This window comes from Echinops telfairi, unplaced genomic scaffold (assembly GCF_000313985.2).
Source record: "Echinops telfairi isolate 266 unplaced genomic scaffold, ASM31398v2 ScPeMD7_23;HRSCAF=83, whole genome shotgun sequence".
Lineage (NCBI taxonomy): Eukaryota > Metazoa > Chordata > Mammalia > Afrosoricida > Tenrecidae > Echinops > Echinops telfairi.
In genome coordinates, this window is record NW_022103920.1 from 88304483 (window position 1) to 88325508 (window position 21026).

At 54.5% G+C, this 21026-nt stretch overlaps 1 protein-coding gene across 1 annotated transcript in view; it reads left to right on the forward strand.

Moving 5' to 3' along the window:
• MINDY4 (MINDY lysine 48 deubiquitinase 4) overlaps nt 1-21026 on the forward strand; it is a 154470-nt gene that overhangs the window by 67593 nt on the left and 65851 nt on the right. The window contains exons 6-9 of the mRNA XM_013004666.2: nt 5815-5873; nt 13804-13904; nt 19028-19144; nt 20475-20563. Of these exons, the coding sequence (XP_012860120.2) occupies nt 5815-5873; nt 13804-13904; nt 19028-19144; nt 20475-20563 (366 nt within the window). The remainder of the gene's footprint in view (nt 1-5814; nt 5874-13803; nt 13905-19027; nt 19145-20474; nt 20564-21026) is intronic.

Consider the following 21026-nt stretch of genomic DNA (forward strand, 5'->3'; position numbering starts at 1 on the left):
TTTTCTCTGTACTTTCTTTTGGACTTTTTGTTCACTGCCGTGGGTAGTGTTGGGTGTGGTGTGGAATTATTTGTATGTGTCCCCTTTGAGGCTCCTGATGTTTCTGTAAAGGGTTAAGTGCTCAGCCTCTAAGGGAAAGGTCAATGGTTTGAGCCCACTCCTTGGGAGCCAGGCCCAGGGCCTCTGCTCCCATAGGAAACCCTGTGGGGCAGTTCTCCTCCGTCCTACAGGGTGGCGATGACTCGGAAGCGACCCAACGGTGCCGCACAGCACGTTTCTGTCGGGATGTGGAATTGGACGGGACGGTTCAGCTGCCGCAGCAAGGTGGGGCCCTGCAGCCTGTCTCCGTGACTGATTAGTTGCACACTCTGGTACATGTCTCAGGGCTATCTACACAATCGGGTTTTGAAAGAGCACTTTGAGTCACTTGATTTATCTCTTTGTCCTTGTTGGTCTTAGTCGTTTTCGCTCAGAAGCAAGAACACGCTTTTAAACTGACCTTTCAAACTTTGCCACGCTCACACCACAAAGGAGCACATGAAAGGAACAATGAGCGCATTCTCCCAGCGTGAGCGCAACAGGGCTGTCTCCGCCGGCCATGGGGTCCATGGGAAACGGGCCTGGCAGCCGAGAGACGGGCGGCCTGCTGAGGGAGGTCTCATGACTGGGGAGCAAGTCCCAGATGCACCCCACCCGGTGGGAAGATCACTCCACCCTCTCAGCATGGCTCGGGGCCACCTGCCTGTCCTGTGGCCTTCCCCTGGGTAGCCAGGGAAGCCAGGGAAGTTTCTGGACGGGAAAGCAGAGGAAAGAAGCAAAGAAAAGGGTTTTGGAGCCAGTCATGGTAGGTCAGAGTCCTGACTCCGGCTCACTTCCAGAGTCGGGTGGCCTGGTGTAAGTCATCTGATTCCTCCAGGACTCAGCCCCAACTGATGGAGCTGGTAGGTGCTGGAAGAAAGAGCAGGTTTTCACTTCCCATGAAGAGTTATAGTCTCAGACTGTGACCCACAGGGCCACTCCCACCCTGGCCTATGAGGTCCCTATGTAACAGACCCGACTCAACAGCTCTAAGCTTGGGCTTGGTTGGGTGCTGGGCGCCAGGGGGCTGAAGGAGACCTCAATCTCTGTGCCTTCTTGGTTATAACTCTTAGCACGTGCATCCGTTTCTGACTGCTGCAGTCACCAATTGCTACCAGGGCGGTGGCTTCCAGTAATACATCTGCAGTCCCTTACAGTCCTGAAGGGTGGGCATCTGAGACGAAGCCCGTTGGGCCGATACCATGCGTTTGCACTTGGTGGCTTGCAGCCCCTTCCTCCCTCTTCAAAGCTCACCACTCCCACCTCCACTGCGTTTGTGGGATCTCCTTCTCAGCAGTATCCCTTCTCTTTCCTAAGGACAGCCGGGACGGCACCGGGCCCACCTGGGTAATCCGGAATAACCCTTCCATTTCCACACCCTCCACGGAATCACCTCTGCCAACGTCCTCTTGTCTCGGAAGGCAATCTGTCAGGGGGCCCAGGGATCAGCGCATGGCTATATGTCCCCGGAGAAGGATGTGCTTGGTAAAGTAGAGGGGCAGCCAGAGAGGAAGCCCCTCCCCCCAACAGGATGGACACAGTGGCTGTAACAATGGGCTCAAACATGGGAACGATCAGGAGGATGGCGCGGGACTGGGCCGTGTTTCCTTCTGTCGTGTGGAGCGCATCGCTGTGGGTCGCCGCAGGCTCGAGGATCCCTGAGAACAGCAGCCTTGCTCAGCCACGGCTGCAGTGGGAGCATCACCCAGCCCAGCTCACCATCCATGTCACCCTGCACTTGCTGTCTGTGCCATCCATGTGTCTGGACGGGGATGGGCCCGGCAGCTAGCCGGCCTGTGTTTGCTGCGTGCTTGCTGTGGGCTGAATGGTGTCTCCCCCAAATGCATGTTGGAATCCTTCCCCCTGTGCAGAAGATGATCCTGTTTGTCATATCCGTGAGGCCATCTCCAGTGTAGGGACCAGCCTATTCATCAGCACTTCTGAGCAAGCAAAAGAGCAGGTTAGACGTGGGGAGAAGCACCAGCAGGGCCCTGAGGTGCCACGTGAAGACTACCAGGGAACGGCGGTGGGGTATCGGCGCTACAGAAGCCGGGGGAGACAAAGGCTGACCCCCACGGCTGCTGGCACAGAGAGGGCCTTCCCCTAGGGCTGGCATCATGGAATTGAGCTTCCAGCCGCCTCAACTGCGAGGGAATACATCCCTCTTCTTTAAAGCGACGAGCACGTGTGATACTTCTACTACAGCCGTGCCTGGGGACCAAGACCCTGGATGAGTGAGGGCGTATGTAAGGGGGTGGAGCAGCTGAAGTGGGTGGCCCTTTGGTTTTGAACGGGAGGCAGCGACTAGTCGCTTTACCAGGATTGGTGTGTTTGCCGAGCGGTCTTCTCGGTAGAATGGACAGGTCGTGAAAAGGCCCCGAGGCATGGGCTGAGAAGTGGATGCATGGGGGAAGCAGCGGGGGGCCAGGGTTGGGCAGTGGGTGGTCAGGTCTCGGTGAGCCAGGGTGGTCCAGAGAACCTGGGTTTTAATGGATGGAGACTCCCGTGAGCTTCAGAATCAGCACCCGGGCTCCAACCCCAGCACAGTCACTTCCAAGCGGCAGGACCCTGGGGAGATCGCAGGACCCAGTGGGACGGTGGCTCTGTCGACCAGTGCTGAGGAGCGGAGGACCGTGAACGCTTGCAAAGCACTTAGCACAGCGCTTGCAAAATACACGTACGTACGTACGTATGCGCACGCGCGCAGGTCAGAAAGTATCTGATGCTGTTAGTCCTGTTACTCTGCTGCTGCTGCTACAGAACCTTTAAGGAATGTCCGCTGGGCAGTGGCCTGGTCAGGTCGACCTCTTAAAAAGATGACTCTCACAGTCACGTGAATCCATGGGGCGGTGAGGTGCCCTCCTGGAGGCCCCACCACCATTGGGAAGTGAGTTAGTTTATTGTGCCAACCTGGCCGATAAACACATGTGGGATTAATTGAAGGGCGGAGGGATAAATGGCTTAGTGAGCCTCGCCTTTCTAGTTCTCAGGTCTCTTGCTTTGTGATGGTCGCAACAGGGTGCAGCTGCCTTAGCAGTTCCCAGCTTCAGCTTGCAAGGCTGACTTCCCACAAGACATCCCCAAGGAGAAGCCACATGGACCTACCCTGATGCAGCCCTGGATGCTGGAGCAGCCGTGTGGAGACCCCTGCCAGTGCTGAGATGCTTACACATTCACTGACTCAACTTTTCTCTTGCAGCCTGCATCATTATGTCTGCTTTGTGAGATGGAGGAGGACTTTGTGGATTGGTGTTGGACATACAGGTTAATGGGTTAATGTTGGACTTGTAGGCTTGGGCAGCACTGGGTTGGGATGTTTTCTTGATGCTCACTTAACCTTATATAAAACTCTCTTATTCATGAGTTTCTGTGAACTTGTTTCTCTATAGTACCCAGACTAATACAGGAAGTGATTCACATCGCCAAGGTGGGCGGCGGGGACAGTAGGGAAACGGTGGTTGAGTCGGAGCCTCCTGCGAGGGGCAGGCACATCAAGCCCAGCCAGCGCCGAGCAGCGTGTGGAGGCTATGTGTTGTTGCAAGGGGGAGCAGGTTCCCGGGGGGCTTCGGGACTCTGAGAGTCTCTAGGAAGAAATAGCTGGCAGTCTAGTTCTGGACTACCAGGCTAAGAAAACCCAGTGGACCACACACAGTGATGGGGTCCCGGCTGATGGTGGGGGCCGGTGCGTCATCCTGTCTGCGTGGAGTTGCCACGACTCTACTGTGGCCTCCGGGCACAGAAGTTGGGGAGCAGAGATGTATGTCATGGCATAGAGGGCCGGAGAGACATTAATAGTCCTTGGGCTGTTTTAGAGAGGACTCTTATTCCCCTGTTTCTTCTCTGCTTGAAATGGCTTCAGGTGGTACGGTAGAGACTGTCTAAGGCAGCAGTTCTCAACCTGTGGGTCTCGACCCCTTTGGGGGTTGAGCGACCCTTACACAGGGGTCACCTGATTCTTAACAGTAGCAAAATGACAGTGATGAAGTAGCAACGAGAATAATTTTATGGTTGGGGGGTCCCCACCACATGAGGACTGTATGAAAGGGCCGCCATATTAGGAAAGTTGAGAACCACTGGTCTAAGGCGAGCCTCCAGGTCCTTGCTTCCCAGATAGCACATCAGGGGGAAGACCCTGACCAGTCTCCAGGGTGACAGAGGGGAAACCCCAGCCTGGTGCTGCAGAGTGGGTATGTGGGGGAGAGATGGGGCTGGAAGAGTCTCCTTAGGGGAGTTTGTTTTCTCATCGTGGGGGGCTCCCAGCTAGCCTCTCCTGCTCTGAACAGCTCATTCTAGCTGATTCTCCCGCCAGTCCCCACAGGGACACCCACTGAATCCCTGCTTCGTAGCAGCGTGGGGACTCTGTGGCCTCCAGCTGGACAGCCAGCCTGACAGAGGGACCAAGAGCTCACGGTGTTCCAGCACCAGGGAAATGAACCTGGAGCCCAGGGAAGTGGGTGTGCTGGGCCTGGCACGGCGTGCCCTGCATGGTCTTCCACTCACGCCCCTTCACGCAGCTTCCAGGGGAAACCAATTCAATAGAACACACCAGAGCAAAGTCCCAATTGTCCCTTCAATCACCTCACCCCTGCAGGGATGTGGGAGGAAAATATACGTCAATGCCATGTTCAAAAGGGCTGTCAGCTTGTTGTTTTGTTTCTTCATCATCCATGGGCTTTCATAGAGTGATATCATATTGTTATTTTTAATACAAGTCTTTAGGGGGAAAAAAGTCCTCTAACTTCTATTCAAAACCCAAGCATGCTGGAAGACAGAGATGGGGAAAAGTAGAGAGAGAGCTAAAATCACAGGCACGGGCCCTTTGAGGACGTTCTGAGTTCAGTTCAGTGCACCTGAGTCGCAGGGTTATGGTTCAGGGCACGGACAGACATTCGAGGCTTTTCAGAAACGGCGTCTGAGTGGCTGCAGAGCCCTCAGCAGAACGCTGCAGTAAAGAAAACAACAGGAGGGGGCGAAACAGATGATTCCAAGAACTTGATGTGTGTGTGTGTGTGAGCAGCACCACAGCTCCTCACTAAATGAGCCTGCATTCAGTTCCTGGCAATATTAAGTGGTGGCTACCAGTCTAATTGGCCAGTGAGTGTGTGTGTGTCCAGAAACAGGAAAGGGAGTATTGATAACAGGAGGATAGGGGGAAAGTGGGGAGGGGAGGGGAGGAAGGGGGAACCGATTAAACCGATTACAATGATCGACACATAACCACACACAGCCCCGCACCTCCAGAGGGACAAACAACAGAAACTGGGGGTGGGGGTGGGATGGGAGACAGCGGTTGGTGTGATATAAGAATATAATAATAATTTATAATTTATCCAGGGGTTACAAGGTTAGGAGGGGAGGGGAAAAAAGAGGAGCTGATACCAAGGGTTCAAGCAGAAAGTCAATGTTTAGAAAATAACGATGGCAGTATATGTACAAATATGCTGGGTCCAATCGATGTACGGGTTGTTGTCAGAGCCCCCAATACAATGATCTTTTAATAACAATAATACAAAGGAGACAGGGTTGGAAGGGACCTTGGAGGCTGTCTGGTCCTATCCAGGATGGAGCTTGCTGTCTAGAGAGGGCAGCAAGGCCACACCCGGAGTGGTAGGGTCCCCAGGAAGGAGAAGAGCTGTGTCCTGAAGGGCCCCTGCAGCGCACCTTCTGTTTTCTTTGCTCTCTCTCTCTCTCATTCTCCTCTGCTGCACTGACGTTTTTTTTTCTCTCTCTCTCTAGGAAAAATCAAATGCCAGTGTCTGACAAGGCAGATGATGACCTGGGTGTCCTACAGCTGGGTAGGTGTGGCTGGCGCCTTCGGGTGGGTCCCAGAGGGTCTGTGTTCATTCTCTCTGGAAGTTGGTGGGTGCCAGGGGACCCTCCACTGGCCAGGTGGGGGTTCCTGTCCCCCCTCCGTGATGACCTCAGGAAGGAGAGCTGGCCTGGGCAGTAGAACAGGTTTTTTTGTTTTTGGTCCCTCCCCACCCCCCAGCCCCATTGAAGACACATCACCTGTCTTTCTCGCCTAGAGAACCCCGTCCAGAAACCTGGCCACTTCTGCACCCACACGAATTTCCAGGGGCGTCCTCTCTGAATCTGGAGGCTCTCTGAGGGCCAGAGGATGGTTCTCAGTTAAAATGTCAGTACAGCTCTGCCTGAACCAGGCCCACCCTTGCAAAAACAGAGACACGCTTTCCTGGGGGCGGGCACGTGAAGCCCACCTGCCAGTCAATTGTGTGGTAGGAGCTTTGCCTCCTGCTGTGGCACACAGAACTGAGCCCCTGGTACTGCAAAGGCCAGCAGCCTCACCCGCTGGACGGCTGTCCACGGAGCTTCCAGACCAAGGCAGAAAAGGGAGGAAGAAAGACATGTGTTGTCTCTCCAGCACTTAGCCAGGTAGTGACTGGAGAAAGACCCTGTAGATCCAATCAGGGTGGAACTCTGTCTGCTGGCCCCAAACGAGCCCGGGATGTGGCTGAGGGCACAGGAGCAGATGGTGTCTGGTTGGGTTAGCCGTGGGCTGGGCAGCAGTGCCTTACTCCCCGGTGGCTGGTGTGTGTGCCAGGAGATGACCGGGGAGGGACAGCTCAGTGACTGCAGATGGAAGGATGGGGCAGGGGGCTCTCCACCACCGGTCCCCTTCTGGAAGCTGTGGCTCTGGGCTGGCCACGGCAGTGTGTCATGTGACGTTTGACCATTTTGGCATCACATAGCTGTCGGCGGGCTTTTTCCGCTCCCTTTTAAGCACTTCCTTTTAAGCTGACAAAAGGAAGCACTGCTCCCTCCAGAAGTTCTTGGCATTGGCCTTGACGGAGCTGAAAGGCAGGGGAGGCCAGTGAGTGAGTGGAGCATGTGTTGACTCTGCTCAGCCCCCTTCTGCCTCCCCAGGCCCCTTCTCTGCAGAAATGGCTGCTGGGCGGATCTCACAGGCAGGCTGGGGAGGGCCTGGTGGGGTGCAGTCGGGAAGCGCTGGCACCAGGACCTCTCTGTGGAGCCTGCACTTGAAGGGTGTCCAGGGAAAGCATTCCTGCTTGGATACAAAGAGAAGCGGTTCCCGGTTTTCAGCCCCAGAAAGCTTCTGCGGGAAGAAAGGCTTTTAGTCATCCTCTCAGCAGCCAACTGTTTGAAGTGTGTGTGTGTGTGTGTGTGTGTGTGTGTGTGTGGGAGAGCGCGCGGGAGAGAGAGAGAGAGAGAGAGAGAGAGAGAGAGAGAGAGAGAGAGAGAGACATTGTGTGTGTGATCATGCAAGTGCATGCACGTGTGTCTTGCGTGAGTGCGCGAATGTGGGGATGAGTGAGCGAGTGCTTGTGTTTGAGTGTGAGTGTGTGTATGTGCCTCTGTATGTGAGTGTGTGAATGTGTGTGTGCATGTGAGAGTGTTGAGTCTGTGTGTCAGTGTGTATGAGTGTTGAATGTGAGAGCCTGTGTGTACATCTGAGTGTGTGTGGTGTGAGCATGGGAATGCGTGTGTGTGTGTGTGTGTGTGTGTGTGAGTGTTGAGTCTGTGTGTCAGTGTGTATGAGTATTGAATGTGAGAGCCTGTGTGTACATCTGAGTGTGTGGGGTGTGACCGTGGGAATACGTGTGTGAGTGTGAATAAGTGGATGTGTGTGTCTGTGTGTGCATGCATCTGAGTGTACCATCGTGTGAGTGTGTGTGTACGCGCGTGACTGTGGTGGGGGCTGTTTGAGGGCCTGCATTCTCCTGAAGGAGGCAGACCTCTACACGCCCCTGAGGTTACAAGTTAGCAAAGGAAAAGAGGAAAGAAGGTGGTTCTGGAAGCCAGACTCCAAGAGACGCTATTGGAGGGGCACAGGGAAGAAGCCCTGGGCTAGGACAAGGAGCGTGATCTGCTCTGAGCAGTAGCCTCGCTCGGCCCACCCCAGCCCGCTGTCCTTTGGACCCATAGTCTAGCAAACGTGTTCCGGGATGTGCCAGGCCCCGTGTATGCAGCTGTATTGCCAGTGGAAAGAGGTGACTACAAAGGGATCCTGCCTTCTTGGCGGGGAGCCCTGGTGGCTTCATGAGTGGAAGGTGGGGCTGCTAATCGGGAGACCGACAGTTTGAACCCCCCCACTATCCTGGGGCAGAGAGATGAGGCTCTCTGCTCCCAGGGAGACTGACAATCCTGGGCGCCCACGGGAGCAGTGCTACTCTGCCCTGTGGGGTTGCTTTGTGTCCGGATTACCTCGACTGGCAGAGGGAGTGGGGGACAGTGGAGAGGAGGAGTCCTCCAGGTACAGCACACCCACCGGATCCGGGGGAGCTCCCCGCTGCTTCCACAGAGGAACTCGCCGAGCCCTGGCTGTGTGCGCTGCAGGGCTGCAAGCTGGGCATTGAAGGGTGGGCACGGTTTTGACAAGTCCCGAGCTGTGGGGGGAGGTAAGAAACGGTGATTGGCTGATGGGTCAGTGGGAGGCAGGCCTGGCGCCAGGTGAGGATGACCTTGAATGAGGTGCTTAGGGGGTTAGCTGTGAGGCTTTAGACGGGAAGTAGCCCTTGGAGAGTCTGTGCAGATGAGTGATACCCAAGCTGAAACCTCTAGGAATGTGCACAAGATGGATTTTTAAGGGGAAGCCCCTGGGTCCTGGGGGACTGATGCTGGGCTCTTTGCACAGTCTAGAAAAGAGGAAGAGGCCCCTGTGGTGCCCCGAGAACCCCCCAGCGTATCTGCAGACCTTGCCGAAGTCCACCTCTGATGAGAAATGCTTGGGTGGAACAGACAGTGCACATGCTCATGGAGGCCTCTGCAGTGCCGACCTGCCCACAGGTGTCTCCGAGGACAGGCGTGGGTGCGGCTCCAGTCTCACTCTGCACACGCGGGGGGCTGCCAGAGTCGAGAAGACAATTTTACTGATTTTTACCAGCTGGGAAGTGTCCTTGCTCTTGTTAATGGCCTCTTCCTGCTTTACTCTTGAAGTGTTTGTACTTGACTCTGTGTTAGCACGTATGTGGTTATCATCCTAGGGCCCTGGGAGTGTAGCGGGTTACCCATTGGGCTGCTGACCCGTTGGGCTGCTGACTGAACCCGTTGGTTCAGCAATTCAAAACCACCAGCCGTTCTGTGGAAGAAAGACGAGGCTTCTTACTCCTGTCAAGAGTTGTAGTCTGGGAAGCCCACCGGGGCAGTTCCATCTAGCCCTATAGGGTCGCTGTGAGCCAGCATCAACTTGATGGCAGTAAGTTGAGTGTTTTGAGTCTCCCCCTCTAGGCAGTGGTTATCCTAGACATGTGAGGTGGTGTCTTAATCATCTCTGGACCTCCTCTGTCCCTTGTAGCCCCTGGCATCCCAAGAGTTCAATCAAGTACTTGATGGGCATGTACGGAAATAATGGGCCTATGCCCATAATGGTGGAGGGGGACCGGAAGGGACAAGATATGAGACATGTTGGGGTCGGCACAATCCAGTAGTGCGAGAGGTTTCCACCTAGATCATTGGAGGGATGGGAGGTGGGGGTAGAGATAGGGGTCTTCTATCCAAATTGGAAGCTGGGAGGAGGTGCTGGGCTTCGATTCCTGGGTTTCCAGTGTTGAGGCACTTTCCGGGTATGCTATACGATGTGCAATAATATTCCAGTTCCCGCTTTACGACCTGTTTGAGTTCCAAGGAACCAGAACTCCGACCATCGGTTTTTGTTCACTTTCATATCATTCGTATGGATACATAGAGTGTCATGGTGGGAAATTGATGGGTGCTATCCCTCTCATGCCAACCCCAAAGACACGCCAGGACCAGCTCGTACCTATGCCAACACTGCTATTTTTACGAATTAATATGCTTACATAAGTGCACATCTATGTTTATACGTCTACCCATAGCTTTGCTTCCTCTGTTTCCTTTTACCTTCCACCTTTCCCACCATCACACTCGCCCCGGGGGAAGGGAGAGAGCATTCGGTGTAAGAAATGAAATGAATAATAATTTATAACTTATCAAGGGGTCATGTGGGTGGGAGGGTAAAAAGAGGAGTTGATACCAAAGGCTCAAATAGAAAGTAGATGTTTAGAGAATAATGATGTCAACATATGTACAAATATGCTTGATACAATTGATGTATGGATTGTTCTAAGAGCTTGAAGTGCCCCCAATAAAATGATCTTTAAAAAAAAAAAGACACTGGTAACAAGATGCAATAATAAGGAAAAGCTGAAAGAAAAAAATAATGAGGTGTTTGGTTTACATCAGCACCCACTCGTGAGTGAGTGGATGAAGTGGGAGCCCCCCAATACCCACCCCCCATCCATCCTAAGTCCAGGATCCCTGTGGCCAGTGAGAAACACTGGGCCCAGAAAAGGGCCCACAGAACCCACCGAAGGAATATAGCCCCTTCTGTGACTCTACCTCCCTCTGAACAGGAATCTCAGTCTGTTGTTTTCTAGCCCCCGCTACTGAGGCTAAGTAACACAGTATGGGAAACCAACCCCTTGCTTCATGTTTAACCAGGCATTTAGACCAGGGCCTTAAAATAGCCCTCATAAACCACTGGCATCTGCGGCCGGTTTGGTCCGCTTGGCCAACATGTCATTCTGGAGTGCTTTGATTTTCCCTTGCATGGCAGTCCCGCCACAGTGGGGGCCTGGGGCCGGTTCTCCACCAGCTCCCTGCACTGGGCCAGCCTCCTCCAGGCAGCAGCCTAGGGAACATGCCCCTCCCAGGGGCTTCACGGGGACACACAGACTTTCCGTGCGGCCTGGCCCCAGCCCCAGCTGCAGCAGGCATCCCTCCCTGACAGCCTCAGAGGAAGCAGAGGCCTCCAACTAGGCTTAAACACCACTCCTTTTCTGAGCCCTGGAAAGGTGCTTTTCGGGGCCCAGGGGGCCACATCCTCCTGGGCCTCAGCTGCAGAAGCCGGAATGCACCTCACTTCCCTGTTCCTTGAGCAGGCGCGGCACTGATCTGGCCAAAGCCTGCCCAGCGGCCACCTCTCCCGCTTCCTTCCATCCTCCCCTTGCCTCCTGACCTTCCCTCCCTGCCCCCTTGTGCCAGTCACCCCAACTCCCTTTTCTCCCGCTCTCAGTGCCCCCAACTTCCTCCCTCTCTTCCTTCTTTGTCTCCCTCATTTCCTTTTTCTTTCCCCCTTCCAGCCCATCTATCCCTCCCCCTTTTCCTCCCCTTCCTGTCTCTGCTCCATCCTTGATCCCCACCCCCTTTGCAGACGCGTGCAGTGTGGTCTGCTGTGACTGCAGCCTTCTGTCTCATGTGGTCCACCCCCACGCCCCCTGCTGCATCCCCACTCCCGTGTTTCCCCTCCAATCCATGCATGCTGCTGGGCGAGCATCTGGTCTTTATTTTAAGCTACTTTCTGTGGGCTGTGGCGTCAGGGTGGCTTTTCCTGAGACCCCAGCTCAGTAGGGCCTCCCCCTTGAACTGAGAATTCTCACCACCATTCCAGATTTATTTTTAAGTTTCCGTTGCAGCCCCGAGGAAGACCAGACTGCCTCCTCTCATACCATGCCCTGTGGCTTCAGGACCTCGCCTTGCCCTGTGCCTTGGTGCCAGAGAGGGGTAATCCATGGGCTTGCTCACCAGCCATTCCTCAGGAGAAAGATGAGGTGTTCTGCTCCCATAAAGATTTACAGCCTGTCCTCTCCCGCAGCATTGCTGTGAGTCAGAATTGACTAGCTGGCGGGGAGAGGGGCTTTGCTTTTTAGTGGCTGGCTCTTCTCTGGAGAGGGTTGGGGGAGAAAGCTCACGGCCATCCAGTTGATTCTGACTCACAACGACCCTGTAGGACAGAGTAGAACTGCCCCGGTGGGTTTCCGAGACTGTAACTCTTTAGGGCGGCAGAGAGCCTCGTCTTTCTCCACGGAGTGGCTGGTGGTTTCAAACTGCTGACCTTTGGTTACCAGCCCAACTCGGAACCCCCGGCGCCACCAGGGCTCCTTGTGGGAGGAAGATGGTCTGGACTTTGAACACTTAGCCTTTAGACCTGTGAGGCACTATTGGTGCTTCTACTCCCTCCCCCAGCTGGCCTGATGGACTCTGGCCAAGTGGCCCTGGGGAGTGAGGTTTACCGAGGACGGCCTAGCCGGCATCATGCTGTGGGGCGGTTTTCTCTAGCCTCCTTTCCACCCAGATCCCAGTGTTCTGGTGAGTGCCGTGGGCATGATGCCAGGAGGGAGGCTCATCCTGCTGGGGAGGGCAGGGCCTGGACCCCTCCTGGGCCTCGTCACCCCCACCATAAGACGTAACAAGCATGCCACAACGGTGTGGCTTTTCAAGAGCAGCAATGTGTTTTCTCACAGTTCTGGAGGCCACGTGTGCCCCAAATCAGGGCCGCCACCTCATCCATTCCTTCTGTGGGGCTCACCCCAACTTCCTGGTGACTGCCAGCCGTCCTTGGCACCCCTTTGCTGGTAAGCGAGTCTCCCTTCCCCACACTTGTGTGTGTGTGTGTGTGTCCACATCGACTCAGCTCTCTTTCTAAGCCACCGCTCGGAAGTGATTAGGTTTAGGACCCACCCTCCTCCAGTGTGACCTCATTAGCAGAACCCAAACCTCACGTCCAGTTAGGGCCTTATTTATAGGTACAGGGGCCAGGAGGAGTTCAGCACATATTTTTGGACAGTACAGTTCAAGCCATAACGTCTGTGTCTCCAGCACTCTCCATCCTGGTGGTGGTGGTGGGCCAGTGCCTGCCCCCAGCCTCAGTTTCCTCATGCACAAAATAGCAACACATGACCGAGCGCACACAGGAGCTTCTGCCAGATCAGGGCTGACACACGGCAGCCCCGTATGCTAGAGCGTAGCACTGCTCTGCCGGTCTTCTTGGCCATGATCTTTACAGAAGAATATCATCAGACCTCTCTCCCTGAGGTGGCTTGGTGTGTTATGCGTCTGGCTGCTAACCTACCGGGCCAGCAGTTCAAAACCACCAGCCAGCCGTAACTCAGGAGAAAGATGGGGCTGTCTATGTTTTTTAAAATTAATAAACCATCTTATCGAGGACTCTGATAGCTCTTACAACAACACATACATCAATTGCATCAAGCACACTTGTACATAAGTTGCCATCATTGTTTTCAAAACATTTTCTTTCTGCTTGAACCCATGGTAGTATCAGCTCCTCTTTCCCCTCCCTTTCTACTTCTATAGAGGGTAAACGTCTCAGAAACCTACAGGGGCAGTTCTACCATGTTCTATAAGTTACTATGAATCATAATTGACTCAATGTCAGTGGGTTTGGGATATATCTTACTGCTTGCTTGTTGGGATCCAACTGCCAGGCTTAGGTTAACATTCAACCACAGACCGCTTGCCTCACCCAGGGACCTCTCATCTCCAGTAGGGAGGCAGTAACAGTCAGTACTGCTAAGGACTGTTAAGATAAAATCCAAGTGGCCAGTAATCTCACTGTCAGGAGTAGTGGCATTTTTCCTCATTCAGCCTCCATCCCGTTTGTCCTCAGGAGAATGGATTTGTGGGTCACGCCCACCTTCTCGTCTGGGTTTGGCTCAGCGTGCTAGGCCCTGGGCAGGTCCATGCCACTGCACATCCACATGCAGCGCTTTCCCGGGACCCCTAGCTGAGTCCCACCCTCAGCATCCTGAGCCATGGAGCAGGCTGGGCTAGCGACAAAGAGCAAAGTCTCCCCCACTCTGTATTCTTTCCCCCAGGGACTTCGGGCCCCAGGCCCCAAGTGGAAGGTGGGACAGGTGGGGTAGGGGCTCCTTTCATTTAAACCTCTGTGAACCATCAGGGAACTCACACCGCACGACTTTCTTTCAGAGGACGTGGAGGACGACGTGACCAGGGAAGATGTCATCCTGGCCCCACCCATGCTCAAACTGCAAGTTGCGTCAAAGCCCCTGGACCTTCCAGTAGCAAAGGTGGGCGCCAGCAACTACCCCACCCCCCCCTTTCCTCCGAGGTGTTCTGTGTTCAGTATGCAGCTGACTCAGGGACAGCCGCAGAAAGGCGACTGCGTCCCTTCTGGTCCTGCTCTACCCCATTGCGATCTCGCTGTCATTGCTTAAGGGACATGTGGTGTGGAGCAGAAGAAAGCCTGGCTGGCCGTGTGGCGGGGAACAAGGCAGGGTCTCAGGTGTCTCAGGGAGGGACCATCCCCTCCGAGTCAAAGTGACGAGCATTCTTCTTTAGCCTCCCCATATGCCTGGTGGGCAGCTCCCGAGCTGCTGGGCCCCACCGGACGGCAGGGCGGGCGCCTGCCTCCGCCTGCTAAGCTGGCTGGGCTGGACACAGAGGTGTCAACAACTCATCAGCTCTGCCCAGGTTCACACCCATGGCCTCCTGCAGGGACCCACAGTCACAGGAGGGGCAGGGCAGGGTCCCAGCTTTGGAGGAATGTCCTGGCTTCATCGCTGTCCCCAGTTGCCGGGATGTCCTCACTGCTTCCCCTGGGCCAGGGGTCCCTCCCAGCCAGGATCCAGGAGGAAAAAACAGAACTCCTGGGGACAGGGCTGACCCCTCTCTCCTCTTCCCACTCAGCAAGTGTTTCCTTAGTACACAGATCCAAGAGGAGCCTCCTTCTCCTCCTCTCCCCTCCCCTATTTCTCCTTTCCCTCCCTCTTTCCAAATCCCATAGGGCCAGGGACACTTAAAGGGCCCAGGTCGGGGTGAGAGTGCTGGACTGTGTGTGGCCCCAAGGCTGGGATTCTTTGCAGGGGATGTCCCCTCCGCCCCACCCCACCCCGATTTGTGGAAGAGGCCCTGTGAGACAACAAAAGTGACCCCACTGCGGTGGCATCCATTTGGACTCATAGGGACCCAGCAGGACAGGGTAGCTGTAAATCTTTACAGAAGCAGACTACTGCCTCTTTCTTCATTGGAGCTGCTGGTGGGTTTGAACTGCCAACCGTCCGGTCAGCAGCTGATTGCTGCTGTGCCACAAGGGCACCTGGGAAATCCCCTTAAGTCCCCTGCCATTGAAGGAGTCAGTTCTGACTCATAGCAACCTTACTGACCAGGAAAGACCTGCCCCATTGACTGTAAATCCTTACCGGAGCAGACAGCTTCAGCTTTCTCCCTTGGAGCAGCTGGTGGGTTTGAACTGCTGACCTTGAGATTGGCAGTCCAATGCTTAATCCTCGGCACCACCAGCACTTTTCAGAAAAGACCTTCAGAGGTCCCCAAACATCACCAGTAGCTTTCCCAAAAGCCAGCCAAAGCTAGGTCCATGGGGGCGAAATCGAGGGCACACAGGGAATGTGGACCATGGCGGGGAGAACCCGGGTGTCCAGGCTCAGCAGCCCAGAAGCTGAGGACCGCTCTGCCTAGCTGGGAGCTGTGATGCCCCACTGAAGAGAACACAGACAGGACCACCAGGAACATATATGTCTGAGTTCAGAGGCTCCCGAGAAACAAAGGGACGATGGTAGTTGACCAAGGAAGGGGAATTCACGGCCCCCTCTTTTCTGTAGGCAGCTAGTCTATCACAGAGAGTTTCCTTACATGGGATGGAAAATCAAGGTGCCTGGTGGCTCTGCAGTGTCCTGGTGTCGTGGTTAAGCCATTGGGCGGCTAACTGCATGCAAGGTCCGCAGTTCGAAACCACCAGCTTCTCCCCGGGAGAAAGATGAGGCTCTGCACGCTTGTAAAGAGTTGCAGTCTCAGAAATCCACAGGGGCAGTTCAACCCTACCCTCTAGGGTGGCCACAAGCCAGAACTGCCTCAGCGGCAGTGAGTTTGGCATTTTTGGTGGCACCATGGGACCAAACCCACCGTAGTTCTTGGGAGAAAGGTGAAGCTGTCTGCTCTTGTAAAGACGATAGCCCCGCAAACCACAGGGGCGGCTCCATTCTGTTCTATAGGGTCCATAGGAGCTGGAACTGTCTCCACTCGAGTTTGGTCTTTCGATAGTGAAAAATCATCTCATCTGTAGGGAAGTCCTGACGCAGATTGGGAGCCCAGGGGAAGTGGCAATGGAGGCCACTTGCCGGTCCTCAGGGAGAAAGACGGGGCTTTCTACTCTCAGAAAGAGTTAGTCTCGCAAACTCACAGGGGCAGTTCTATGCTGTCCTGTAAGGTCTCCGTGAGCATCAACTCATGGCAGTGAGCTTGGTTTTGGTATCGAGGGTGTGCTGGGGCAGAAGTTCAGAGAAGACACAGCTGGGAGAAATGGAGGTGCTCCGCCGCGAGAGGTATCCTTGCACGGTGCAAATGAGTGTGCTTGCTAAGCTATGTTATGGAACGTGGGTGGTTTGAGGCTGCCTGCCTGTGCCTCAGAACAAAGGCTTAGCTATCTGTCCTTCTCCCCCGACCTCTGCCCCCCCCCCAAAAAAAAAATCCACCTCTGACTACTTCTGCTCTGACACCCTTGGGTCAGAATTGACTCCAGGGCAATGGTGAGTTTGGGAAGAGGTGAGCCCCCTTCACTGAGTGGTTGGGGTGTTCACGCAGAAGTCATGGGTGACCATTCGTGTGGGGTGGGGTGCCACACAGGGGTTTCTTTCACCTGTTAACAGGCTGGGCCAGAGCAAGGGCTGGTGCAAGGTTCCCCTCATGAGTCACACGGTGCATTTTGTGGGCTTTGTCATTCCGCCACTGTGGCACTTTGACACGTACTGGAGCATCTGACATTCAGAGGTCTGTATGGCCCTGGAGCAGTGGGGGATGATGCACGAATGGATGGGCATGGTCGTAAGACTTTATCTGCTAAGACAGGTGGCCCAGGGTGTGGTGGGGTTTGGGGCCCAAGACCATGGTTAACTGACCTTGCACTGATTCTCAGACTTGGCTACGCACCAGGAACACCCCGGGATTGCTTCCCAAAAGGCTGACGGGATTCTGACTTGGGGCTTCTGTCTTGGCCACTGACCTGGCATGTGGACTGTGCACCAGGAACTTTATCCTCTCCTTAGCCTCTTCTGATGCGCAGTCAGGTTTGAAAACCTACAGTCCTTGCTCAGGGAAGATGAGAGGGCCCCTGAGGGGCTTTGTAAAATGCAAAAGTCTTGGGTCTCCTGGTCCTCATAAGGGGCTGAAAGAGATTTAACAACAACAAAAAGGTTTATTGCCATATATCTCAGCTATTTTGCAACTTTGTTGTTCAATCCTATTGAGATTTGTGCAATCATTACCACCTTCAGTTGGAGAGCATTTTCTTCCGGTCCTCATTGTTGTTAGTGTCCTATTACCCCTCCATCCTCTCCTGCCATCCCCCTAGGCAATTATCAATCCAGTTCCTGTCTCTATAGATCGACCTATCTTGGATTTCATAGACGGAAATCATATAAAACACATGCAGAAGCAAACAAACAAACAAACCCACCAACAACGACTAAAGCAAAGCACAGCAAAACCTCAGTCAACAAGAAAGCAGAAAATACCAAACACCACAACAACCTTAAAACGGGCCCAAAGGGAGATGCACCGATATTTTAACCAAACTGCCTCTGCCATAACCAACTTCACAGTGCTCTCTGTCTGAAAGCAAGGCCGTTCACCTCCCTGGGCTGCGGCCAGAGGGCACTCACTCAAGGCCGTTCACCTCCCTGGGCTGCGGCCAGAGGGCACTCACTTGAGGCTTCACCCATGTGGGGCCCCGCAAATGGATTTTGGACTTCCGCTTGTCATCTGGGTGGCCTTCTGCAAACTGGCTGAAAAAGATGTTGACTCAGATCCAGCACAGTCTGGTTGGGGTGACAGATGCTCCAGAGATAAGACATCAGGGAACCCACTTCTCTTTCTCAAGTAGGAGAAGACTGAGTTTGCAAAATGAAAATGAAAGTGAAAATAGAGAATCTTGCCCCCCCAAAATAGGTCACTTCCCTGCCAGGCTTCTAAATCAACTACTGCAGGCATGGATACATTGAATATTGTGTGTATACATTAAATATAGTTTGGGTGTTTATACTGAATATAGTTTGTGAGCAGCCATCTAAGGTGCAACCACTGGTCTCTCTCCGTCCAGAGGAAAGAAGAGTGATAGGAATTAAAAGGCACATGAAAACAATCGGTCCAATGGACGCCGGGACCACACAGACTGTAGTCTTTACAAACCCGAGACCGGAAGAACTAGATAGTTCCTGGCTACCACGACCAGCGAAAGGCATCCCATTAGAAGGTCCTGGATAGAGTGGAAGTGAGATGTGGAACAAAACTCAGAGTCATCAAAGAGACCAGGCTTACTGGTCAGATAGAGACAGGTGGGACCCCTGAGGCTAGGACCCTTGTCACCCTTCAGGTCTGGAATGAACTCACTCCTGCAGTAGAATAAGCAACCAAAGGGTCAGGAGTAATCAGCCACTTCAGACCAAAAGCTCACTAGTTCGCCAACAACCAAGTTCAGAGGACCGGGAAAGAAGGACGACTGGGAACAGGACACACAGGGAGAAGGGGGGGTGGGGTGGGCACGAGTGTGGGGATGGCGATGGACGATGAGCTCCAACAGAAAGGTCTGAATCATCGCCTGTAAGACTGATGATCTATCTGCTCTGTAAACCTTCACCTAATTCACTATAAAAAAGCTAAAAAAAACCCCCAAAAGGTGGATTGCTACCACTCCCGTAGATAGCCCAGGGAGAGGCTGCCTCACCCTCGGGGATTTGCCTGGGTGTGCCCTTGGTGGAAATTGGGGCACTAGGGTTGTATAGTCGTGAGTCATACCCTGACTACCTTGGTCGTAGGGCCCTGAAACACTTTCGTAAGCCTTTTCAATCTGCAGGAGAGTGTGCACCCTAACCACAGGCTCTTCCCACTCCCACGGACCCCACGGACGTGGATGGAAGAGTCTGCTGCCCACCATTGTGTTTCCATTACTCATATCCCACTGAAGTGGCCGAGGTTCTGGGTCACCTGGGACGCCATGATGGCCTCGTGCTGATGGTCTCCCTCACCGGGATGGTCCCTGTCCCATTGATGACTATAAGTACATAAGGGCTCCATCATAAAGAGGCCTCGATCTGAAGTGCAAACCCCCCACTTGATTCACCATAAAAAGTTAAAATAAAACACACCAAATCCCTGATGCCCTCGCCACTTCTCTTTACAGGAAATCAAAACCCTCCTGTTTGGTTCGAGCACTGGCTGCTTCAACAACGAGTGGAAACGGCAGAATTTCTCCTTTAACGACACAGCTTCCCTGAAATACGGCATTGTGCAGAACAAGGCAGGTGGCTTCTGAAAGCACACGTCCTCCAGGGTCCTGTCTTCTGGGCTCACCCTGGGTAGGAGTGTGGCACTGCCCCACGCATTCGGTAAACCCTGGAAGCAGCCACTGGGGTCCCTAGCACCAGGGGACTTCACGTCCACCGGGAACCTCAAGCATGGCTGGTGGAGCAAGAGCGCTGCGGGGGCACTCGAGTGACCATGGGCTTTGGAGAGGCGCGAACCAAACCAGCCTATAAGGAGTACTTCCTGTGAGTGGTGTGTGGGGTGGTGGAGCCCTCAGTGAGAGCCGGCAGGAGGAAGCTCTGCGTCTGGCCTGAGCCCCCGGAGAGCAGTCCAGGGAGCAACCAAGAGAAGTTGCAGGGATTTTGCAGGGTGAGGTGGGGAAGGGGCGTCCCGGGCTAGAGTGAGGAGCCTCAGGAGAAGGCCAAGGTATCAAGCATGTGGAGCTGAAGGTGTCTGAGGAAGAGGGTGCAGTATAAGGCAGGGAGATCGATGTACGGAGGGGTTAGATCGCGGCAGGCTTTGGGTGCCCCGTTTCCAACACATCTCACAAGATGCACTAATCACGGACCAGTAAAGACTCCTAAGTCCAGGATCAAAGCCTGGCAGATAAGGCAGACCAGCTCACCCAGGGCCCATCGTGTCTCAAGAAATCCCCTGCCTCCTGCCTGAGGAAGAGCCCCAAGACTACCAGAGTCTGTCCTAGACTGGCTCAGATAAGCCCAGCATGTTGTCTTGCACGCCCCTCCCGCCCAACTTGAAGGGTACCCATGCCCACTGCTCCAGGAACCTTTGTACCTAGCCGGGGACAAGTTATGCTGCCTGGTCCATGGCCCTTTGCAGAGGTGATGTGTGGACCAGGCCCTATGCTAAGCTCTGTGCAACTGCAGATAAGCACCTTAGAGCGCCTTTGCTCTACTAAGTGGGGGTGGTGGAGTGGGGTCAGAGGGACTTATAATGAAGTTCTGAGGTAGGGTGCACTTGGGGCATAAGTGGATGTGGCCAAAGGGGTTCACTTCCAGCTGAGATGGTGGGGAGAGCTGAGAGGAGGAGGCTTTCAGGGTGGGCTTTGAATGGTGAACAGCTGGCTTGAGGCCCCTGGAAACCTGCTGTGAGGATCCTGGCTTCACACCTGACTGCTTGAAAAGAGTCCCCTTCCTCCCACCAGACACGGCAGGGGGTCTCTGCCAGCACCCCTGGTCTCATCACATGGTGCAGACACCTTGTTTCCAAGAGGGCAACTCAGCAGCCCGGATGTCCTGTATCGGTGGGCAGGAGGCTCTGTCCGGGCTGAGGCTCACAGGCAGAAACAGTGTCATTCTCCGCAGGGCGGCCCCTGTGGGGTGCTGGCGGCGGTCCAGGCCTGCGTCCTGAAAAGGCTCCTGTTTGAAGGAGATGGCCGAGCGGACCCTGCGCGGTAAGTCTGCTGCCCCGGACTGCCCAGAAAAGTACTATCGGCCCAGAAAAGTACTATCGAGGAAACGCCTGCGTTCCCCGACGTGCGTCCCAATTTCCGCGGGCATAGAGAAGGTCCCGGTGGGTGCAGGCAGCTTGCGACCCGCTACTCACCCGGAAGGCCCGTACTTTGAAGCCACGCAGACGCACTGCCACGTGCCCGGAAAACTCGCGGCAGCAGGGCTCCTTTGCCACGCTGGGGTTGTCCTGCGTCAGAACGGGCTCCACGCCGATGGGGTTGGCATTTTCTTTTTTCATTTTTGGTTTTTGGTAAAATACCAAATTCACCGCCACTGAGTTGATTCTGAGTCACAGTGATCCTGTAGGACAGAGTAGAGCTGCCCCTGTGGGTTTCCGAGGCCGTTGGTCGTCACTGGAGCAAGCCTCCCTTTTCTCCGGAGGAGCCACTGGTGCGTTCGAACTGC